The sequence below is a fragment of the Saccopteryx leptura genome, chromosome 4 (genome assembly GCF_036850995.1).
Source record: "Saccopteryx leptura isolate mSacLep1 chromosome 4, mSacLep1_pri_phased_curated, whole genome shotgun sequence".
In the NCBI taxonomy this organism is placed as follows: Eukaryota; Metazoa; Chordata; class Mammalia; order Chiroptera; family Emballonuridae; genus Saccopteryx; species Saccopteryx leptura.
This window is the reverse complement of record NC_089506.1, coordinates 133,082,872-133,106,344: the sequence shown is the minus strand read 5'-3', so window position 1 is coordinate 133,106,344 and position 23,473 is coordinate 133,082,872. Positions and strand designations below refer to the sequence as shown.

General features: G+C 42.3%; 1 protein-coding gene across 1 annotated transcript in view; it reads left to right on the top strand.

Annotated features, from left to right (window-relative positions):
• Positions 1-273: 273 nt before the first annotated feature.
• Positions 274-23,473, top strand: part of IQGAP2 (IQ motif containing GTPase activating protein 2) — a 435,050-nt gene continuing 411,850 nt past the window's right edge. Inside the window, exon 1 of the mRNA XM_066381735.1 lies at positions 274-632. Coding sequence (XP_066237832.1) covers positions 587-632 — 46 coding nt within the window. The 5' untranslated portion in view covers positions 274-586. The remainder of the gene's footprint in view (positions 633-23,473) is intronic.

Here is a 23,473-nt window from a genome sequence, read left to right as displayed (position 1 = left end):
ATGGGCGACCCGGGCTGCCTGTGTCCTCCGCGGTTTTTCTTGCTCTTGCCTGCATACATTCACTTCCACCCTCTAAAAGCTCCAGAAGTGAAACATCAGGCGGGGCAGCCGCAGCCCCCAAGGCCGCCAGCTTTGCACGGGCCCAGCTCCTGAGGATCCTAGCGCGACTACCCGCTCAGCGCCTTTCCTGCACCCCCGACCCGTAGGGGCGGGTCCACGCGGCCCGGGCACTGCACCCCGCATACGGTAGGGGTCGCTGCGCGGCGGCGCGCTCCTCGCGCGTTGGATAACGGGGCCGACCTGGAGGAGAAAGGAAACCTGCAGAGGGAGGCGGCGGCGGCGGCGGCGGCGGCGGCGGCGGCAGGGAGCGAGGAGAGTTCACTTTGGCTCCAGTGTCAGCGCGCGCGGCTGCAGCGGGCGACCACGAGGGAGCTCTGAGGAAGCCAGGCGCCCATCCCGGGGCGGCCAGGGGAGGGCGAAGAGAAGCCGGATACGAGCGCGCCAGGAGGGCGCGGAGCCGGCGAGCCTGGCCAGCGAGGGAAGCCGCGGGGGGCGCACCCGGGGCGGCCCCCCAGAGCCGCGCAGAATGCCCCGCGAGGAGCTGCCGACCTTGCAGAGACCCCGCTATGGCTGTAAGTGCGCCGGGCGTGTGTGGCGCCCACCACCGTCAGGGAGCCCTCTCGCAAAGGGAACGCGCTGCAGGAGCCGAGGTGGCCGGGTGCGCGCCGCGGGGAGAACGGGAGGGCTGTGTGGCTGCAAAGTTGGGAGCTGGAGTTGCAAGGGTTAGTGAGCGACGTCCTCCCGCCCTCCTCACCAATTTCACATCCCCAGCTGGCAACCCCCACCGGGGCGCGCCGGGATAGACCAGGTTGGGGGGTTATGGGTATCAGGTGAGGAACCCGCGGAGCTCCAGGCCGCTGCCAGCTTGGGCCAGGGGGTGGCGTAAAGGACTGGATTATTTCAACTCAGAAGGAGAGGAAAGTTTGTTTACTGTGGCTACAGGTGGGCGCCGCAAGTTGTGTGCCCGCGCACTCCGTTACTGGCAAAGTCAGCTTTTCTGGAAGGGTAGGCATTTCATCCTACCCCGCTCCTTCGGACTTCACCTGAATCGAAAGAGCCAGTTCCGGCCCTACAGATGTGAATCCTCTGGCCCTAGCATATCCTCCCCACTCTCTTCTAACCCTACCAGGACAGTGCCGCGCCCGGGGGAGGATTGTCGCGGGGAGAGAAGCCCGCGTGATTGAAACGAGGGACTGCCCTGGGAAAGAGGTTGCTTTAAAGGCAGGTCAGGGGTGGATTGAGCCAGATTAGTACCAACCACGTGGCTTCGTGTGCAGAGTTCAGAGTCTTTACTAAACATGTGCCAGGAAGTATTTCCTCTAAAACAAACAGCTGGCGCTCTTTCCCCAGGGTTGGCCCTGTTAGTGAGCCATGCCCAAAGACCACAGGTTAATCTTTTGCGGAGGCTGGCCTTGGTGGCAAAGCTACCAGGTTTCTTTCAGTTAAGGTGGTGGTGATAACTGTTGCAGGGTTGTTTTTTGTGGTTCTGGCTGGCTGAGAGGGCCACAGACTTGCCTACTAAAGAAAGGGGAGTGGTCAGCTGGTGAAAGTTCACCCCTCCTCTTCCTCCCTGCCAGTCTTGGAATGGAGTGTTAGAGATGGGAAGTTAGTTTGTGTTGGTGTCAGGCGGTGAGGAGAAAGCTTGAGGAAGAAATGCACTCAGCAGTTAACCAAGACCCACTTCTTTTCAGCCTTAGTTTGCACTTTGGTAAACCACACAGTCAGCAGAGCTCCCTGGGTGCAAGGAGGCATGCTGTGCTCATCCAAGTTGAAAGTCCTTAATATAAGTGACAAGCTCCCAGAACACATAGTATCATTTTGCCAAATTATAAGATGACCACAAAATCTGGAACCTGGGTGAATAGATACAAAAAATAGTTTTTGATATCACATTTTAAACGATGATCTGTTTCATGGGTCGTCCCTCTCTAGTTCATTGTGCCGTGCAAAGTTGCACTGAGTGTAGTGCCTGAATGCAGCATTCTCATTCATGTTTCTGTATGCTCATCTGTGATGTTGCTTCATTTTTATTAACTAGACAATTCAATTCAGAAGCAGCCTTCGAGGAGATTTAGATCCCACAAGCATGAAGAACACTCCACAGGGCCACTTTTCTTTGGAGATCATTGTCCAGTTTTTCTCATGATTCTGGTCTAATGCCACCTCGTTGGAATCACTCCTGTTTACGTTACCCTTGGTCATGATGTGCTAGCATTTTTTTGTCACTTAATGTAGTAATAAATGGAAAATATTTGTCAGTTTCCAAACTTTGTAGCCACCCTAAAATGTTAAGGTTTTAATACAATAGCCCATTATGCTTTAGAATGAACATTTCTATAATTTTGATTCCATGGTAGTAATTAAAAAAAAATGATATCTAGTGGCATATTCCTTGGTGTTAAAAAGCACTACCTAACATTGACTATCTATACAAAAGGGGACAAAATGATGTATTAGAATATATAATTTTGGTGTTGTTGGCTTTCTGGGCTTCTGTTAGCATGAGGATAACACAGGATTGTCCTTGTTGTGTTGCATTGACCGGGCTCTGCTTTTTGCTTGTGGGTTTGGTAAGTACAGTTTCAATAAAACCTTGAACTATTCCAAACAGGCTTTATGCCCTGACATTTAAAAATAAGCAAAGTCCCCATACGTTCCCTATACAATCGCTGCTATTTGAGCTCCAGTACTGCACATTGAGTAAAAGGTACTTTAGACTAGGCTTTAGAAACAGCGTTTCTGTAGTTTGAGTTAAGTTGTTAACACTTGTTTTAGGTCTGGTCTTCTGTTTGCCATCTCTCCTCCCCTTGAAATGTCACTTAATTTAATAATTTTGTACAGAGTAAATAAAGTCAGCTCAGGGCTGTGATAGTATCTATGCTCTCCACCAGGCTGAGTGTCTGTAAAATACCACAGAGTAAGCTGTACTTGAGGGATTTCTCAATGAGTTCTCCATAAAGGCACCCTTCTCAGATTTCTGATGAGAGATTGCTGAAGTCTTCCTGCTTTGCACATTGTAGCAGTGAATTAAAATGAAGTGGATCACTTTCTGTTTAATCCCTGCTGCTTTCATGTTGGCCACATCCTCCTGCAGCCTGTGAAGTTATTTTGTGTGACATCACTATGAACAAAATTAAAATATCAACTTTTCACTAACTGCAATTCTGCAGAGAAGAAATAAAAAAAGGAAAAGTGGAGACTGCTATACTAATTTAGACATAATCAAAATAGTGTATACACTGCTCACAAAAACTAGGGGATCAGGGAACTGCAGATACTCCAGGACTTAATAGTCTTTTGTCTAGTGCATTTTCATTAATGAAATAAAAGTTGGTTTTGCATCTCATTTACATAATCAAACAACTTTCTTTGACTTGTTTGTTTCCTGATATTCTTGTTTAATAAAAAAATCAAATGCTTCCTTTATTGCTTCATATTCATTTTGAAATATCCCCTAATTTTTGTGAGCAGTATGTTATAACCAGAATCTCCTTCTATTCTCAAAACCAATGTAAATAACACTTATGCTTAGGTATGTATGATTCAAAAGTAACTTTTGTGCTGTTGTAATGAATTGTGATGTATTTTTCAAAGTAATTCTGAAAACACGTTGCCACCATGATTCAGTCAACACTGAAGTGTCTACTATGGGTCTGTAGTACCTTCATGTAGTGAGAGTTGTGGTTATCTACCCTTTGAACTTCTTTCGTCTCATGAGAAATATTGTAAAATTAATAGTGATTCAATGTTTTACTGTTGGTTTCTTTAAAAAGTGCAACATCAATCCAGTATGGCTGTGTTGTAGAGGAAGGTTCTGGCTGATGCTATGAACTTTCGAATAATGCTCTTGTCTGAATGGTAGGATTTCTAAGTTGCCTGGTGTTGGGAAAACAGCTGTGTTAGGCTTGCTTGCTTGTACTTTGCCTGATTAGTGCATGAGCACATGGCAGTGCCACGTGTGTTAAGTCTATGTAAGGCTATGGGTGCTTGCACTAAGAGCAGATGGTGGATTGCAGACTGCCTGCCCTCCATTGCCGGGGCCATTTTCACTGTTCATTTGCCTACTACAGTGAGAAGCAGTTTCCCCTGCCAGTTTGCTTGTCTGCTGTGAGGCTCTATTAAACAGGAATGGACTAATGCTGCCCAAATCTAATGTGAACCTGCCTGGCCTCGGCCATCAGCATTACACCTGGTAACCGGAATATTGGTATGAGCAACATAACTAAACCTCTTATCTTTTTCCCAACATCAACCTGAGATGAAGAAATTTTAAGTTCTGTACTAGTTAAACTTGGGTGTGTAAAGCAGGATCGAATATGTCTGTGTTCAGTACAGCTTGGCTCTTTCTATCAGCGCTTCCATTTGAACCGCAGAAGGTTTGAGATGTGTGCAATGTTGCCATGTGATGCTGTCTTTGTTAGAAGTCAAGTCAGTCCTACATGTACAAATGTTTCAGTTGAGCATTACACAAAGAGCTTTAAGGTCAACAGCTAAAAAAATACTAAAATAAAGCTAAAGTGATATTTTAGTACGCTTTTAACTTTAATTACTCATGTTGTTAGCCAAAATGACATGTTTGGGAGAGTGTAAGCTTGTAATATAGTTTGTTTTAGAATTTAGTATTATTTAGAGTGTTGGCTAACCCCTTTAGTGTTGCCCCTCACCCTCCCACTCGACAAGCTTTTAACAGCTCATTTTAGGTTAGTATCTACACAAATCTAAGGCACCAAGTCTTCATGGCAACCAAAAGAGAAACAAGGACACTCCACTTCTGATTTGGTTGTCTGGTAAGTCCTGCAGAATAGGGAGGCAGTTCAGCATGGGGTGTGGAATTAAGGATTGTGAATTTACTAAGAGCTGGGTGCTTTTCTTGTATTATAGCTATCAGCTGCTCATTATTATCTTTGAGAGGGCCACTGGCTTTCCTATCTCACAAAGAAGCTGAAATCCATGATGTCTTCAGTCCATACAGCTAGCAGGTGACAGTGGGAGCTTGAAAGCAAGTGGTGTTGGAGCCTGAAGCTGTTTCTCACTGGCTGTTGCTAGTTCACCTTTCTTGTATGGATCACAGATGTTTCACTCTACTTTCTGTTTTAGGGGTTTGCTACGATATCATCAAACCTCAGAAACCTGTAGCCATTTGGATAGTGTGTTCTTACAAGGTGATACAAGGTTTTCTCTAAAGTTGACCCCCCACCCCCACCCCACCTTCAAGGAAAAGGATAGAAAACATGTTTTTTTTTTTTTATTTTAATGGGTGACATTGATAAATCAGGGTACATATGTTCAGAGAAAACATCTCTAGGTTATTTTGACATTTGATTATGCTGCATTCTCATCACCCAAAGTCCAATTGTCTTCCGTCACCTTCTAACTGGTTTTCTTTGTGCCCCTCCCCTCCCCCAACCCCCTCCCTCTCCTCCACCCACACCGTAACCCCTACACTCTTGTCCATGTCTCTGAGTCTCATTTTTATGTCCCACCTATGTATGGAATCATATAGTTCTTAGTTTTTTCTGACTTACTTATTTTGCTCAGTATAATGTTATCAAGGTCCATCCATGTTGTTGTAAATGATCCGATGTCATCATTTCTTATGGCTGAGTAGTATTCCATAGTGTGTATATATATGTATACACACACACACACACACACACACACACACACACACACACACACCCAAAGCTTTTTTATCCACTTGTCCACTGACGGACACTTGAGCTGTTTCCAGATCTTCGCTCTTGTGAACAATGCTGCCATAAACATGGGGGTGGATTTCTTCTTTTCATACAGTACTATGATGTTCTTGGGGTATATTCCTAAAAGTGGTATAGCTGGGTCAAAAGGCAGTTCTATTTTTAATTTCTTGAGGAATCTCCATACTGTTTTCCACAGTGGCTGCACCAGTCTGCAGTCCCACTAGCAATGCAAGAGGGTTCCCTTTTCTCCACATCCTCCCCAGCACTTATTATGTGTTGCTTTGCTGATGAGCACCATTCTGACTGGTGTGAGGTGATATCTCATTGTGGTTTTAATTTGCATTTCTCTAATGATTAGTGCTGTTCAGCATTTTTTCATATGCCTATTGGCCATCTGTATGTCCTCTTTGGAGAAGTGTCGATTCATTTCTTTTGCCCATTTTTTGATTGGATTGTTTGTCTTCCTGGTATTGAGTTTCACAAGTTCTTTATAAATTTTGGTTAACCCTTTATCAGACGTATTGTCAAATATATTCTCCCATTGTGTAGTTTGTCTTTTTATTCTGTTCTTATTGTCTTTAGCTGTGCAGAAGCTTTTTAGTTTGATATAGTCCCATTTGTGTATCCTGTCTTTTATTTCACTTGCCCGTGGAGATAAATTGGCAAATATAGTGCTGCGAGAGCTTACTGCCTATGTTTTCTTCTAAGATGCTTATGGTTTCACACCTTACATTTAAATCTTTTATCCATTTGAGTTTATTTTTGTGAATGGTATAAGTTGCTGATATAGTTTCATTTTTTTTGCAGGTAGCTGTCCAATTTTCCTAACACCATTTGTTGAAGAGTCTGTCTTTACTCCACTGTATGCTCTTACCTCCTTTGTCAAATATCAGTTGTCCATAAAAGTGTGGGTTTATTTCTGGGTTCTCAGTTCTGTTCCATTGATCTATATGCCTGTTCTTATGCCAGTACCAGGCTGTTTTGAGTACAATGGCCTTAAAGTGTAACTTGATATCCGGAAGTGTGATACCTCCCACTTTATTCTTCCTTTTCAAGATTGCTGAGGCTACTCGTGTTCTCTTTTGGTTCCATATAAATTTTTGGAATATTTGTTCTATATCTTTGAAGTAAGTCATTGGTATTTTAATTGGTATTGCATTGAATTTATAAGTTGCTTTTGGGTAATATAGATATTTTAATGATGTTTATTCTTCCTAACCATGAGCACGGTATATGCTTACAGTTGTTTGTATCTTCCGTGATTTCTTTTATCAAAGTTTTTTATAATTTTCCGAGTACAAGTCTTTAATCTCCCTGGTTAAATTTATTCCTAGGTACTTTATTTTTTTGGTTGCAATGGTAAAGGGGATTGTTTCCTTAATTTCTCTTTCTGACAGTTTATTGTTTTTTGTTTTGTTTTGTTTTGTTTTTTGTATTTTTCTGAAGCTGGAAATGGAAAGGCAGTCAGACAGACTCCCACATGTGCCCGACCGGGATCCACCCGGCACGCCCACCAAGGGGTGATGCTCTGCCCATCCGGGGCGTCGCTCTGTCGTGACCAGAGCCACTCCAGCACCTGGGGCAGAGGCCACGGAGCCATCCTCAGCGCCCGGGCCATCTTTTGCTCCAATGGAGCCTCAGCTGTTGGAGGGGAAGAGAGAGACAGAGAGGAAGGAGAGGGGGAGGGGTGGAGAAGCAGATGGGTGCTTCTCCTGTGTGCCCTGGCTGGGAATCGAACCTGGGACTCCTGCAAGCCAGGCCGACGCTCTACCACTGAGCCAACCGGCCAGGGCCGGTAGGTACATTTCTTATCGAGATAGTGCCCGCACGTGGTATTTTGTGGAAGAGCCACACTCAAGGGGCTAAAGAGCTGCATGTGGCTTGCAAGCCGCAGTTTGCTGACCACTGATATAGCCTATTGCAAGATTTACTTCTTTGCAACCTCAGGTGGTATGTAGCACAAAGGCTATAGTATTTTATTTACATTATGTTCAACTTTTTATTTATTTATTTTTGCATATGTACAACTTCTTATTTAAGGAGTTTAGTTTTGGGTTGGTAATTTAAATAGTATTAGGACATAGGTCGTAAGTTGTCTTTGGTCTCTATAAATAATGCAAAGGGAGGTAACCAGTTGCCTCTCTGGGGTGTATAGATTTTTAAAATAGAATATTGTTTTAGTTGTAAACCTAACTCCTTCAAATACTAGTTGTATGACCTTGGGCAAAGTCTTAACTTTCCTGGTTTGTGTTGTTCAACTGTAAAATGGAGATATTAATAGTAATTCAAATCAAATAAATTAACCTATGTCACATTCTTGGTGCCTGGTACAGAGAAGGCACTCATTCGGTGCAAGGTATTAATATGTTTCCCATCAATTTCAAATGTATTATAAGGATAATCCCAGTTATCCTCAGATGTATTATTCAGAATGCTGGTATTTTTCAGTGAGTTATAATATTTCACTGGACTTAGCATCTCTCTTTGGCTGTCTTGTAACTGACAGCCTGAGGCCTCTAAAATGGTGAGTCTTTTTTTTTTTTTTTTTTTTTTTTTTTTTTTACAGAGACACTGAGAGGGATAGACAGGGACAGAGAGATGAGAAACATCAATCATTATTTTTTCGTTGTGCATTGCGACACTTTAGTTGTTTATTGATTGCTTTCTCATGTGCCTTGACCACGGGTCTTCAGCAGACCAAGTAACCCCTTGCTCGAGCCAGTGACCTTGGGTCCAAGCTGGTGAGCTTTTGCTCAAACCAGATGAGCCCACGCTCAAGTTGGCAACCTCGGGGTCTCGAACCTGGGTCCTCCGCATCTCAGTCTGATGCTCTATCCACTGCACCACTGCCTGTTCAGGCGGTGATTCTTAATTAGAGTGAAAGGTATCAAGAACATGAGAGCCAGGGCTCTAGAACAGCTGTGAGCTGAGTGTTGGTCATTTATTTCCTATGGGTGAGTGTTGGTCATTTTATATACTGCTGAGACCATGGAGTCCAGACTAAAAAAGTGTGTTTGGAGGATCTCATCTGCACTGTGCCTGGTGAATGTGGACGCAGGACTGGGCAGCCTGCTGTTTTGGGAGGCTGCTCATTCTTCCACTCTGGGTGGAAATGAGCTGAGAATTATAACAATCTAACTCCATGTAACTGAGTTGTTTCTTAATGATTAGTTTGGAAGCGTGTTAAGTATAGTTTGTGGAGTTTCCAGGATTATTTAACAATTGAAAAAATTGGCTCTGGAGAATAGCCTAGGAAGCACTGAAACCTGGTCAATCCTACATCAGTGGCAGATCTTGTTCTTGGGCCAGTCTCTGGTTGCTTAGACAGCCCTGGGAGAGACATCCCATCGTACTTCCTGCCTGGGAAGAGGAGACGGGACCACGAGAGGTGGGTACTGTGTACACAGTTCCAAGAAGAGGGGACTGGTTGCCATCTTTTCTGTCAGTTTTTTTTTTCTTTTCTGTCAGTTTAACTTCTAAAGCTGATACTTACAAATACATAGAGTGCTTATATGTCTAGATAGAGGTTCTAAGCACTTTATGTGACTATCCCAATTTAATCCTCACAGAAACCATTGAGATTAGTAATATTATCTCTATTTTTACAGGTGATAAAACTGAGGTACAGAGAAGTGAAGTAATTTGCCCAGGATCCCACAGCCAGTAATTGGCAGATTTGAGCCCAGGCAGTAGGACTCTAGGCTTTGTGTCTACTGTACCTGTTAAATACAAGTTAAAAGGTTAGTTTTTGGTACTTGATAGTCTGTCTTCTGGGTAAAACATTTAGCCATTGTATTAGTTCCCTATATGTAGCAAATTAACATAATATATGTAGCTTTAATACAGTAGAAATTTATTCTCTCCTAGTTCTGGAAGCTTAGATGTTTAAAGTTCAGGTGTTGGCTGGGCTGGGCTCCCTCTGAAGGCTCTGCTAAGGGTCCTTCCTGCCTCTTCCCAGCTGCTCGTAGTTATGATGCATCACTCTAATCTCTTCCTCTGTGTTACATGGCATTCTCCTTAGATGTATGTTTTTTCTTCTTATAAGATACCCATCATTGGATTAGGGTCCACCCAAATGCAGTATGACCTCATTTTAATTTATTGCATCTGCAAAGACCCCTTTCCAAATAAGTTCACATTTCTGAGGTTATGGACACTTGTGAATTTAGGGGGAAACTATTTAACTCATATAGCCATTAAATTTGGGAAAAGGAAGAATTTTAGACATCTTGTATTTTTTAGCTCAATGATTTTGATCATGAACAGTGATATGTGTATAGCTATCAGTGAGTTAGTGAGTTAGTGGGGTTGACTTGACTATTAAGTCAAGTGCTTGGCTATTGCTAAGGCTGAGACATCACAAGAACAGATGAGAGAAGGAAGAGTGGGAAGAGTGCGGAGCAGCAAATATCAAAGAGAAGATTTGGAAGCAGCAGAAGGCAGATGATGCATGGTGGGCACTAACCTAGCGAGAGAGACAGATGGAAAGATAGCAGCAACAGCATCACTGTGCAGGAGCAAGCCCCTCATAATGATAATTTAAACCCTCTCAGTGACTTCAAGTCTATTCAATGCATTCTGAATTAGGGAACTGTGTACTGGGTGGTACTCTTTTAGACAAGTTTCTGTCAAATTTAGTTATAGTGTCTGTGGTTTAGCGAACAGTTAAGCAGAAAATAGACTCATTTAGAAGGTTTTTGATCAAGCTGATGGCTGAGACATACATTGTTTCCAACATAATTTCTATGGCAACAGGACTTTTTGACATAAGTCCATAATTCAAGTTTATGAATATCCACTTTTTAAATTTTTTGTTTTGGCTGATAGCACAGAATCAAATTTGAGGATTATCTGTAGAATTTATGATGGGCTTACACATTGTTTTGGTGTATTTATACCCCTTCTGCCTTCATTGTTCTTGTCTACTTTTATTTTTTCCTTCACCCAGTTTATTTCTTCATACTTATAAATTCTTTCTACTATATCTACCCTTGTTTACTTGCTCAAATACTTTTAGGAAGGAAGTGAGATATACATAAAGCCTACATTGGACAAAGGAACACTTTGGGCTGATCTCACTGCCCTCTGAGAGCGGACCTCCTGGTAGGGGAGGTGGCACAGTGTCGCAGAGCCTGGGCTCTGTCACTTATTACCACTCAGCCTTGATTGCCTTGCCTGTGAAATGAAGAAGGGAGTAGTGGTGTGTTTTTGATGGCATCATTAGGACAAAATGGGATAGCAAGCTGGAAAGCGCTTATCACAGTGCCTAGCGTGCAGTCATTGCTCAGTAGGTGAGGCAAGATGTATCCCAGAAGAGCCAACATGAGCTGAGGCCCAGAGTTGAGACTGCCTGCAGGTGCGTGGGGTTGGTTAGAGGAGAGGAGAAGAGTGGAGTGCGTGTAGAGTCTTGGCTGCCACAAGGGCAGGGATTCTGAGACATGGAGGAGGCTCTGACTGTGCCTGCCTGCCTTGCTCTTTCCTCCCCCGTGTGTACTCGCTTGTTCCTTCTGGAGCTAGTGCTCACCCAGTTACGACACGAGCCTGCCCTCTTTGCTGGTTCCTGCAGAATTGAAGGGCAGATTTGAAACTCGTAGCACTGGTGACCAAGACTGTTTTCTGAGATAGATTTTTCATTAAAATTTTATTGCTTTAGTCTCCCTTTCTTTCCCCATCCTCTTTATTTACTACCTTATGTTACTCATATACTTTTGAAGTTTGAATAGCAGGCAGCTGTTAATGTTGCCATTGGAGAACCACAGGCACAACTTAAAATAAACAGATTGTGGTTTCTAATGATGTGGAGTAATGCTTATATAATGAAGTGGAAAGGCAGGATACATTGTAGGGGTTAGAACTTAAATATTTTTTGGGGAAAGGCTGGAAAGAAATGTATCAAATTGTTAACAGTTGTTTTAGAGAAAACCATGCTTCCTGTTCTGTAGTCTTCATTTTTCCTAAAGAGCCCTGTAATCATATTTAAATGAGGGGAAGAAAAACTCACCCACACTAGTTGTCAAATTTTTCCGGCTGATTAAAGATGTCAAGTCTTTCCCCATCTGGACTTGATTGGCTTGGGCTAAGAGTCTTAGGTAGGAGTTGTTGTGTGATAGAACAAACTGCCAGCCAGTCACCTTGCTGGCCTTGTTTTTTTTGCTAGCCTTTCCCTGAGCTTCTGAGTGCCATCAACCTCTCAGGTGTGATGGGTCAGTGTGTGTGTGTGCCACATGGAAGTACGAGTTTTTCGTGTGTGCTGGTGTTAGAAGTTGGAGGATGGACTGAATTTGAATTGGAAACTGTTGTGTAACTAACTTCAGGGGTCAGGTTGAGAGCAGGTTTTCCCATGGTTTGTGCCAATAACCTTTCTCTTGACACCCTCAAGTCACAGGATTAGAGTGCATGAGCTCAGTTCTGGTTTCCCTTCATCGGTGTCCAGTCATTTTCAGTGAGCAGAATTCCAGTCAGCTGGCACATCACCAGCAAGAGCCAAATTAGACATAATTGCACCGGGCTTAACTCTCAGGTCTGTGGCTGGCTGTGCTCGGCAGTAGCATGCCAGTCCTGGAGCTTTGTTTTCCTTAGGAATAGCATGTCTCAGAAGAGAGGCTATAGTATAATCCTTTGTCCAAACTTAGACACCTTGTAGAAAAAGGAGGTGGAGGGGCAGTGTCTATTCATTTTGTCAATGCAATGGTGTCAGCTGGGCCATTTCTGGACAAAGTGGGTCGTATGGTGGTCCTGCCCAGTCGGATGGATCTGTCTTTGTTTTGTGAAATGAGCTTCGCTTTCCTAGACAGAACTTGATAGCAACCTTTGGAGGAAAAGGGAAGCCAAAACTGTTGGAGAAGATACTGGGGCATTGGAGAAAAGGGGAAGCAGTGTGCCTTTTCAGGAAAATTGAGCTAAAACTAGAGCACTGCCATACAACAGTTGCTTGGGGGCTTCAAACGCTGGGCTTTGTGCTGTTGTTCCTTTCTCTGCATTCCTGTGAGTCCCAGCTCCTTTTTCCTCTGTGTTATAAAGAATGAGGTCTGTGTGCCCCTTTAATACGCCTTGGAGGGAGCTGGACTGGAGGATCACTAAGGCCCCTTCCAGCCCATGATTTTATAATAGGTAACCTAAGGCCTGTGCTGCATGAATAATGAGGAAGAGACAAGTGGGGGCCCTTCCTGCTGAAAGGACAAGGCCTTGGCTCCTCTGTTTCTGGCTGTCACACAGTCAATGGCAGGCTCTTTTTTGAGCCAAGAGTGGGAAACCACTGAGCAAGGGAAGTGCAGACCTTTTATTGAGTAGCAATAGGTGATGGAGGACCCTGAGAGGGAAGAATAAATGACACTACAGTTAATTCTAAAGGTCAGAGTTTCTCAGCCTCAGCATAAGTCACATTTTAGACTGGACAGTTCTTTGTTTTTTTTTGGGGGGAGGGTTGCGCATTGTAGGATGTTTAGTAGCATCCCAGATGCACCAGATGCCGGTAGTACTGCCCCATTCAGTTATGATAACCCAGAATGTCCCTAGACAATGCCAGATGTCCCCAGTTGAGAATCATTGCTATAGGTAAAGAAACAAAATTGTTTTCTGGATATATCTTTTTGTGTTGCTGTGTTTTGTTCTGGCCAAGCCCCCACCTTAAGCTTTTATAATGCCATTTATTGGACCAATTAGTGTCTATGACGGTGGGTGGTGATTTAAAATGAAATAGCTTCACTTTCATGCTCTCAGATTTGGCTCTGACATAAAGTGAGTGGAGCTCTGTCCCCTCCCCTTTAAAAGTGCATGAATAATGAGGTCTTTCTGCGGGGAATGCGATTATGCTGCTTCCTACCACTTAAAACTATTTTCTCAAAATTTCTACCATGACCAGCGTAATAGGGTTTATACTGACAAAAAATGTTACATTTTAAATAAGGGTTCTTTCATGCAGCACACGTTCCTGTGCCTGTGCCCCTTGTGAGGAGCTTGGTACTGCAGGTTCAGGAGCTCCAGGCTGGACCTTAGACTGCATGCATGACAGCTCCAGACGCCTTGTGTTGCTGGTCTTTAGACCCCGCTTCTAGTAGTGAGGCTCTAATAAGGACCAAGTCTTGACAGTTAAAGAAAAATTGGCAAATATGTCCAGGAGGATGATGGAACATCCTGAGTAGGGACAGCAGAAGGCTTTGGCAATCTGCTGTGTGAGGGGCCACCCACAGACCTTTGTGTGGGTGGGACAGGAGGCTTGAGCCTTACAGGCTGTTGGGCAGCAGAAGGACCAATGCGTGCAGCCACTCACCTGGTGCTGTGAGGAGCAGTTTATCAGGAGAGCTGAGATGGCTGTACTCCCTGAATGGGCATTGAAGGGGCAAACCAGCTTCAGAAAGGTAGCAGATTGGACCATTTTAGACCCTGAGCTGTTTGCTGTTTCTGTGGGTTCTGTTTGAGCAGAGAGAGTCACACAGGAGAACCAGCCCCTCAGAAGGGCTTTGGCATAACTTTGGAGTTGCTCAGCTCTGCAGGGAATACAGGCAGCCAGGCACACACTCTATTAGCATGGGATGCTCACCTGGGGTATTGGGTGACATGGAGAGCAGTTGCTACTCCTCTGGTTACCCTGAAGCCCTTGTATCTGCAGGGCTGCCTGTCCCAGGGAATGAAGTGGGATTGGGAGGTGATATTGGGCACTATGGGAATCATTATGTATAACATCTCAAACTGACGATGCCAAGGAAGGTACAGAGCCCAGGCCACCCACTATTCTGTGTCAGGAGTCAGGTTTGGGCATTTATCTGCAAGAATAGCCATGTCTTTATGTTGCTTATTAAACTGCCTTAAAAATTTAAAATAATCTTTAATCTCATTACCCCAATATAACCATTTTGGCATATTTCTTTCTTGTTTTTATTCCCTTATGTATCTGTCCTTTTATTTTTTGTTGGTCTATATTAAAATTGGTTAATATTCCTGTCACTCTTATGAAGGTATTAAAGTAAATTTGCACTATTTATTACTTTTCAAAATTAGAAGAGTGCCCATCTGTGAAAGGAAGAAATGAAATAAATAACGTTCTTATACTCTCCATCCGAAAGTCCAGAGATCCTGACTAAATCTTAAACCCAAGTTCACTGGAAATTTGAATTTGAAATTATTTGCTCCAGCTGAATGAAAAGGAACACATACACGCAACCACTCTGTTTGTATATGATTTTAGCACTTTTTATTTTTAGCTTTCCACAGCATGCCTTTATAAAAGAAAATAGTTATTTCTAGTTTATAGGTAAGGGCAGAAGAGTTTACAGTGGTATAAAGACTAATTTGAGTTCCTAGTCCAGACCCAACATGTTTGGACTTGTCTTTACAGGAAGAAGTAATAAGATTTGGGATGAGAGAAATGTCACCTGCAGACCTATGTAAACTGATTCTTGTATATAGTGCTATATAACAAATCAGCCCCAAACTTAGTCAATAAAACCACCACCATCTCACTATGCTTACAGATTCTCTGAGATGGAATTCAGGCAGGGCGGAGTGGAAATGGCTTGTCTTTTCTCCATTTACTGGACCAATTAATGAGCTGGAAAGACTCAAACTTCTGGGAAAGCTGAAATCACATAGAAACTTATTCATTCTTATGCTCAATACCTGGGCTGGGATAACTTGAAGGTTATACTCACATGGGACTGTTTACCAGCACACCATGTGGGCCTCCCAGCATGGGGGCTGGCTTCCAAGAAACAGAGGAAACTTGCATGGACTTTTATAACCTAGCCTCAGAAGTCACACTAAGTCACTTCTGTCACCCTCTGTTGGTTGAAGTCATTGTGTTTGCCCAGATACCTGGGATGGGGCATAGATCCCACCTTTAATAGAAGGAATCAAAGAATTTGTAACCACTTAAAAAGAGGCACTTCAACTATATATTTAGTCCACACTACACCACAGTACTGATTCAGTAGAAAATTTAAGTAGAAATCAGCAAAGCTATATCAAGAAGGAGTTCATTGTAAATGGGGAAATAAAAGTGAGTTGTGTATATTGCAAAGAATTAATGAAAATAAGGTGAGTAGAAAAGTTGAAGTTAACCTAACTACCTGACAACTGGGGAATGCTTTACAAAAATTGAAATATGTATGTTAGAAACACTATACAGCCTTTAAAAAGAATGATGTAGCTCTGTATGTACTAACATGGGAATATATCCATGTATTAAATGACAATAATATTTACAGAAAACCATGTATTCAACAATACATAAATATTTTAACATAACATAAACATATATGCAAAAATTTAGGAAGCTATTTTAAAGGACTCACATCAAACTGTTAATGGAGGTTTCTAGTGGGGATGCGCATAGGACTTGGGTAGATGTTAGGTATGAAAGAGAATTCATTTGTTACTTATATGCCATTTAAAAATTTTAATGAATTAGGTATTTCTATATTGCTCTTATAATGTGAGTTGCCATGTGAAATTTTAACTTTTAAATATGTTAAAGTTAATTTGATAAACATCCAAGGTTGGGATGTTATTACATCTTATGTTCCTTGTATTTTATTATATGACCAGTTACAGTAGGTGTAATATTTGCACAAGTAGGCACTAGTCTGCTTAGCATGCACTGTAATCATCAGAGAGGTTTTTTAAAACCACCTTTTGGTTGATTTGTTTCTATTCTCTCTACTTCACCAAGAAGCCTTCTTGGTGGCAGCCCAGTTCCTGACATGCATGGTGATTCCAAGTGACCTTTATATAATGGCTTTCATAATTAGACATAGTAGACATAGTCATGTTGGGTTGAAACATTTAAGCTTGTATTATCTCCCAAATGAAATGAACTGTATTCATATAATCAAATTTGGGAAATTCAGAAGCATTAGAAAAGATTTATGGTTTTAATAAGATTTAACTCGGTCTATTTCTGTTAATATTCTTGGGGTGGCTTTTTGAGCATCACACTCCTCTCAAGCTAGGAGAACAAGGTGGAAACAGGAATGGAGATCCAGATCTGCATTTTAGAGGTATAAGCTCTTTGTTTATTTCCTGTGTTGTGTATCAAACTAGTCATTTTTCAAACAGTGATATTTCAAATTGTATCCCAGTGAAAGCTCATGAGACATACCCTATATCAGTGACTAAGCCATGTGCTGGCCAGGCAGTGCATTAGGCAAATAGTTCCTGCCCACATGGCACTTACTTTTGAGTAGAATGAAGAGAGACATCAAATAAGTGATTGTGAGAGGACTGGCTCACAATTTAGTGAGATGCCAAACTGGGTGTCCTCTGTTTGTCTCTTCTAGTCCACCATGCTCTGTGTCGTAGGAGGCAGGCCATTATATATGTGGGGTCCCTTTCCCTCTGGCTGTTGGAAAATAAGTCAAAGTGTTTCCCTGGGTGTTAGAGGTGATACGGGTTTCTCTGCTGTGGTCACAGCTTCTGTCTGGTGGCCCTCTCCTACTAAATTTTTGCTGCTAATAGTCTCTCCTCTTGTCCCTTTTACCAAGGACAAGTGATGACTCTGCTGTTGCTAACTCCTGGGTACCCTACAATCCTTGCTCATTTCCCTGAATTTGTTTGTGCCTTTGTAAATAGTGTTTTCCTTAAACTCTTCTCCATTACCCTGCTTGAGTACCATTTCTTTCCTGCCTATATCCTAATTAGGTAACATCCTATTTTACAAATAAAGAAGTTAAGGCTTAGAGATGAGTGAATATCAAAACTGGAATTAGAATCCAGGCTATTTTATGTCAAAGCCTGGATTTTTTTGTGTGTGAGAGAGATAGAGACAGGAAGGAAGAGAGATGAGAAGCATCAATTCATAGTTGTAGCACCTTAGTTGTTTGTTGATTACTTCTTATATGTGTCTTGACTGGGGGGCTTCAGCCAAGCCAGTGATGCCTTGCTCAAGCCAGCGACCTTGGGCTTCAAGCCAGTGACTTTTGGGCTTAAACCAGCGATCATGGAGTCATGCCTATAATCCCATGCTCAAGCTTGCTCACCCGTACTCAAGTCAGCTGAGCCCGTGCTCGAGCCGGTGACCTTGGGATTTCAAACCTGGGACCTCAGTGCTCTAGGTTGATGTTTTATCCACTGCGCCACCACCAGTTAGGCAAATCCTGATTCTTAAATCTAGTGCTTTACCATTTGCCTGTAGTGACTAGGAGGTTCTCATTGTCATCCTGAAATTGAGAAACTCAAGGGACAAGTTTCTTACCTGTTAGTTATAACTCTGAAGTTAAGAAGCTAAACAACAAAATAGCTCCACATTTAAATGTGCAATATCCTTCAAATCAGCACCCATAGTTCAGAGTTTTGTTACTTTCTCCTGGAATTGCCATCAGCATCATTTTATCAGCCAGGAAGGAAAAAATAATCTAAAGTAATAACATCTTCAGTTTGCCACCTTATTTTCTAGTCTGGGCTGAAGTTTACTACTGGTGTTTGCAAACATCTGATCCATCTTTGAAGACAGAGTTTCAGGATATTTGAAAGAAACACATAATTGAGTTGAAAGACATTCCAAAAGAGGCATCTAAAAATGTGTTCAATAATGGCAGCCAAGTTGGAATGAACATAGAGTTTCTCAGATGGCTATTTTGAAGGAAAGAATACTTATTTCTATAAATACCAGATTTATAAATACCAGAACTTAATCATGTTACCTGAGTCTCATCTCACTGCACCCAGACTTTGTATTCATTTCCTAGACCAGCAGAGAACTCTGGGATAACTAGAATGACAGTGAGGATATGCTGCCCATTATCGCCGTAGAAACAGAGCTGTCTTTGAAACAACATGGCCAATTGGTTAAGAGTTGGGTCCTTGAGCCAGACTATTTTGGTTTCAATCCTGGCTCTACAAATGACCACTCTGTGCCTTGGTTTCCTCATTTAATAGGTGGAAACAATAATAACTGCCTCACACAGTTTTTGTGAGGATTAAAATAATTATGTAAAGGACTTAAAATGATTAGCAGAACTGTAAGTGCTCAGTAGTGGTTAGCATGTTTTTTTGTTGTTTGTTTTTAATCACTGTTCATTGTCATCATCTTCACAGTCTGAGACTCCCATTGAGTCTTCCTCCTTATGGGTAATCACATTCCTCCATAGGTCTCGTCTGTCATATTTCAGTGAACTCTTTTTTTTTTTTTTCCTGGATAGAATATAAAACTTACTCCCTCAAGTACCTACTTTTCAAGAGGTGTGTCTAAGTTATGGAATATGAAAAATGCAACCAAAGAAGCAGGGTTTAAGAGCCTGCTTGGAAAGTGAGCTTGTTGGAAAGAGAAGGTACCATTTTAATAGTGCTGTTTCTTACAAAGCCAATAGTTAGGATCTGGTGAGTCTCAGCCATATGATTGAGCTGGTCTCTAGTCTACTTCTGACAGGTACCTTTTCAGTCACTAACTTTTGTGCCTCTGTTTTCAGCTTGCAAAGTGTTAATCCTGTTACTTACCTACCTTCTGGAAAACTTGGACCGAACTGTTGCAGACAAGCATCCCTCTTGCATCAGTCTTGTAAAAGATACCAATGAAAGAGATTTGCTTTACTTAAGAAAGCAAGTCCCCATGTGCCATATAGAGGGCATTCAAAGCCTGAGTGATGAGTAGGAGTCACAACAGGACAGTGCATGTGGAATGAAGTTCAAACTTGTGAGGAATAGGATATGGTACGCAGCTCTCCCGGCATCAACTCCAGCAACCATGAGGAACAGTTATATCCACAACATGGGGAATAGAAAAAAACCTACCCAGTGGCTAGGAAATGGCCATGAGAGGAAAGAAAGGAACTGGCAAAACAAAACAAACAAATACTGAGACCCAAAGCCTGCATCAGTTGGAAATGAGGTGGCTGACTTCTCATCTATATGGTCTCAGCCCGTCCAGCTGAGGCATTAACACAGAACAAAGTTGTCCAAAGCCAGTGGAGAAGATTAAGGAAGCTGTAAAAAGGGACTGGGGTACAATACAAGGTGCTCATTGATACTATATCTACTCTATTTCTAAACTTTTCTTTAGGGGATGTTGTAATTCTCCACATCCTTCCAATAAAAATAAAACCCTATGGTATATTTATTATAAAAAATCTTTCCTAACTCCCAATAGACAGATCTCATTTCCTTGAATGAAAATGGTATCAAGCCCTGGCCGGTTGGCTCAGCGGTGGAGAGTTGGCCTGGGATGTGGAAGTCCCAGGTTTGATTTCCCGCCAGGGCACACAGGAGAAGCACCTATCTGCTTCTCTACCCTTCCCCCTCTCCTTTCTCTTTATCTCTCTCTTCCTCTCCTGCAGCTAAGACTCCATTAGAGCAAAGTTGGCCCTGGGCACTGAGGCTGGCTCTGATTGCAATAGAGCAACCTTCCAGATGGGCAGAGAGCATCACCTCCTAGTGGGCATGCCCAATGGATCCCAGCTGAGTGCATGCAGGAGTCTGTCTCTCTGCCTCCCCGCTTCTCACTTCAGAAAAATACAAAAAAAAAAAAAAGTAAGAAAATGGTTTCAAGATAAACTGGGTTATAATATGTATGGTCTGTCATTAAGATCTATGGATTGACTTCACTCACTGAATAGCTCTAGTAATGAATATGTAAGCCGTGTGCATGGTGTGTGTGTATTGGGGAGGGGAAGAAATTTGAGTCCTTCCTCACAAACTAAACTGACTGCATATACAATTGTAGAACCACAGGGAATATATAAAAACACACCTGGCCTCTCATGTGACCTTCACTTGGGACAGAGAATTTAAAGTTGAGTGTGTGTAAAACATCTCACCTTGCCTGAGTTGTAGACCCAATTTCTTCTCTTTTCTCCTAAGTAGAAAGTTGTCTTACAATGTAACAGCAGAATAAACACAAAATTCATTCTGCTTGAATCTAAAGAGATATGCAACAGAAGCTTTAATAACCATGTTCTGGGTGAATAGATTTTTCTGGAAGGAGCTGTTCAATGGGAGTGCCATAATTTACAGTGAGAAAACATGTACAAGTTAATAATTTCCAGAGTTTTAAATCATCTCATTGTAAAACATTTTAATATAATAGTTATCTGACACATAAAATGGATGGAAGCAAAGATTATGGTAGATGTACAAACTTTAAAGTTCAACTCTGTCCCTTTTTATAAATGAAGGGACAGGGCCATATATGGAAAGCATGGGTTCAGAACCCACACACCTGAATCTGGCCTGCCTGGCACTAGGGCCTTGGGCAAGTCCCTAGCTCTCTGAGCCGTGTTTTCCTTCTCATAAATTAGGGTTGTCTGTCCAGCAGGGCTGTTGATCAGTAGTTAATATCAGAATTCTACCACAAAGTGAATGGTAAATGAATGAGCGGCAGCTGCTATGTGACATGGCATTTTATGTCTGAAATATACCCAGAGTTTTGTAATAGATCTTCAGCTGTAGAATAATACATGGTTGAAGTTCTAGCACATTTATGGGCAAACTCTACGCTAGTTTTGTGTACCATTTTAACCCTTTCTTGCCATTTTTTTTTCTATTCCAGAGTTCCTTGGGCACATTTCCCCTTATATGTCAATTTTTCAAATACAGGTGTGGGATTGAATGTAAAATCCACTAACTGATATAAATAAACAAATGAGAAGGGAGGATCTTATTATAGATGACTTTCCAACTGTAGAAAGAGTAATGGGGTTAGAAAATCCTCAATAGATATTAACAATAGTGGATGAAAGTTTTATGAGGGAAAGGATATGTATACAGTCTCAAAGTATCTCCCTTAAAAGTACTTGTTTATTACAAAGAGAGAAATGGTAAGTGTAGAGTGGAAAAACCTGGCACACCTCACCTTAGCCAAGTGATTCAAGTGAACATTACATAATGTCACATTGACAAACCAACATCACCTGCCTCCTGATTGGATTTTATGAAAAGTACAGACCACTTGAGTTTTGGGTTGTGTTAAGTGCCAAAAGCACTTAAGCAGCATTGAATCCTGAGGAAACATCAGACAAATATAGGCTGGTGAACATTCTATGGAATTAACGGTCTGTAATCTTCAAATACATAAGCTCAACAAAGACAGTGTTGATGACGGTCTGAGATAAAAGGAGGCTAGAAAGACACGGCAACAAAATGCATGTGTCTAAAAGAAAGCCATGAAGGACTTTACCAGGACAAGTGGTGAGACTTGAATATGGACTGTGAATTGGATAGTAGTGTTGTATCAATATTAAATGTCCTGATTTGGAAAATTGTACTGTGGTCATGCAATAGAATGCCCTTGTTCTTAATAAAATACACTGAAGAAAAAAAGCAGAGACATTGAAGCCTCAGGCAAGAGGGAGGGACTCATATTTGTCATTATATCCTTAGCTATTGGTCTGCTTTACTCTTGTCCTAGCATGACCTTGGGAGGAGCATGGAGAATGCTAGCAATAGGGACAGGCATTTTCTTCTAGCAGGGGTGAAATACTATGTATACTGTGAATAGCTCATTATTACCTTTTGGATGGATGAGAACCCTAGGAACAATCTTTGAGACCTGCATGTGATCATTCTTGACCTCTCTGTTGAGTAGTTCATTCAGAGCTGTATTTTTTAACAACCTACAAGTGAATGGAATTATGAGAATAGCAGTTTAACTTCTTGAAAGTATTTTTTATAGTGAAGCTAACCTTAAGCCATTGATACTGTTAAAGAGACAATAGTAGGGCCCTGGCTAGTTGGCTCAATGGTGAAGCGTCGGCCCAGCATGTGGGAACCTCAGGTTCGAACCCTGTCAGGGCACACAGGAGAGGTGCCTATCTGCTTTTCTACCCTTCTCCCTCTCCTTTGTCTCTATCTCTCTCTTTTCCTCCCGCAGCCAAGGTTCCTTTGGAGCAAAGTTGGCCCAGGTGCTCAGGATGGCTCCATGGCCTCCGCCTCAGGCGCTAGAATGGCTCCAGCTGCTATGGAGCAAAGGCCCAGATGGGCAGAGCATCACTCCCTGGTGGGCATGCCGGGTGGATCCAGTTGGGTGCATGTGGGAGTCTGTCTCTCTGCCTTCCCACTTCTCACTTCAGAAAAATACAAAGAGAGAGAGAGAGAGACAATAGTACTCTATTTAGTAAATGAAGAAATAAGACCCGAAGAGGATGAGTGATGTGCTTTAGGTGATACCTCTCAGACCTAGAACATTCATTCCATGACCTTTTGGGATTCAGTTCTTTCATAGACCATTAATTTTGTGTAATTTGTAGAAACTTAAGAAAATTAAGAAAGTAAACATGTTTTTTCTGGTATAGATTAGCAGTAGTTGTTGTCTTGAAAACAGAATTAGACCAGACCATTGTTAATGTGAAATTTTTTGGTTCTATGAAATTGTTAACAAGGTTTAATTTTTTTTAAATTTTTTTTAATTTTTATTTTTTTATTCATTTTAGAGAGGAGAGAGGGAGGGGGGGGGAGGAGAGACAGAGAGAGAGAAGGGGGGGGAGGACCTGGAAGCATCAACTCCCATATGTGCCTTGACCAGGCAAGGCCAGGGTTTCGAATAGACGACGTCAGCATTTCCAGGTCGACGCTTTATCCACTGCGCCACCACAGGTCAGGCTAACAAGGTTAAATTTGATTCAAGATCTGTGATGAGCCCTTTGGATATTCCTAAATTCATCACTGTAAGTCTGGAGTGGTTTGGTGTCTTAGGACCCTTCCAGTGGTATGTGAGCAACAGGATCTGTTGCTTTGTTTCTATATAGACAGAGATCTGTGAACCCTGAGGCCTGCTGTCTCACCTGCTGGGA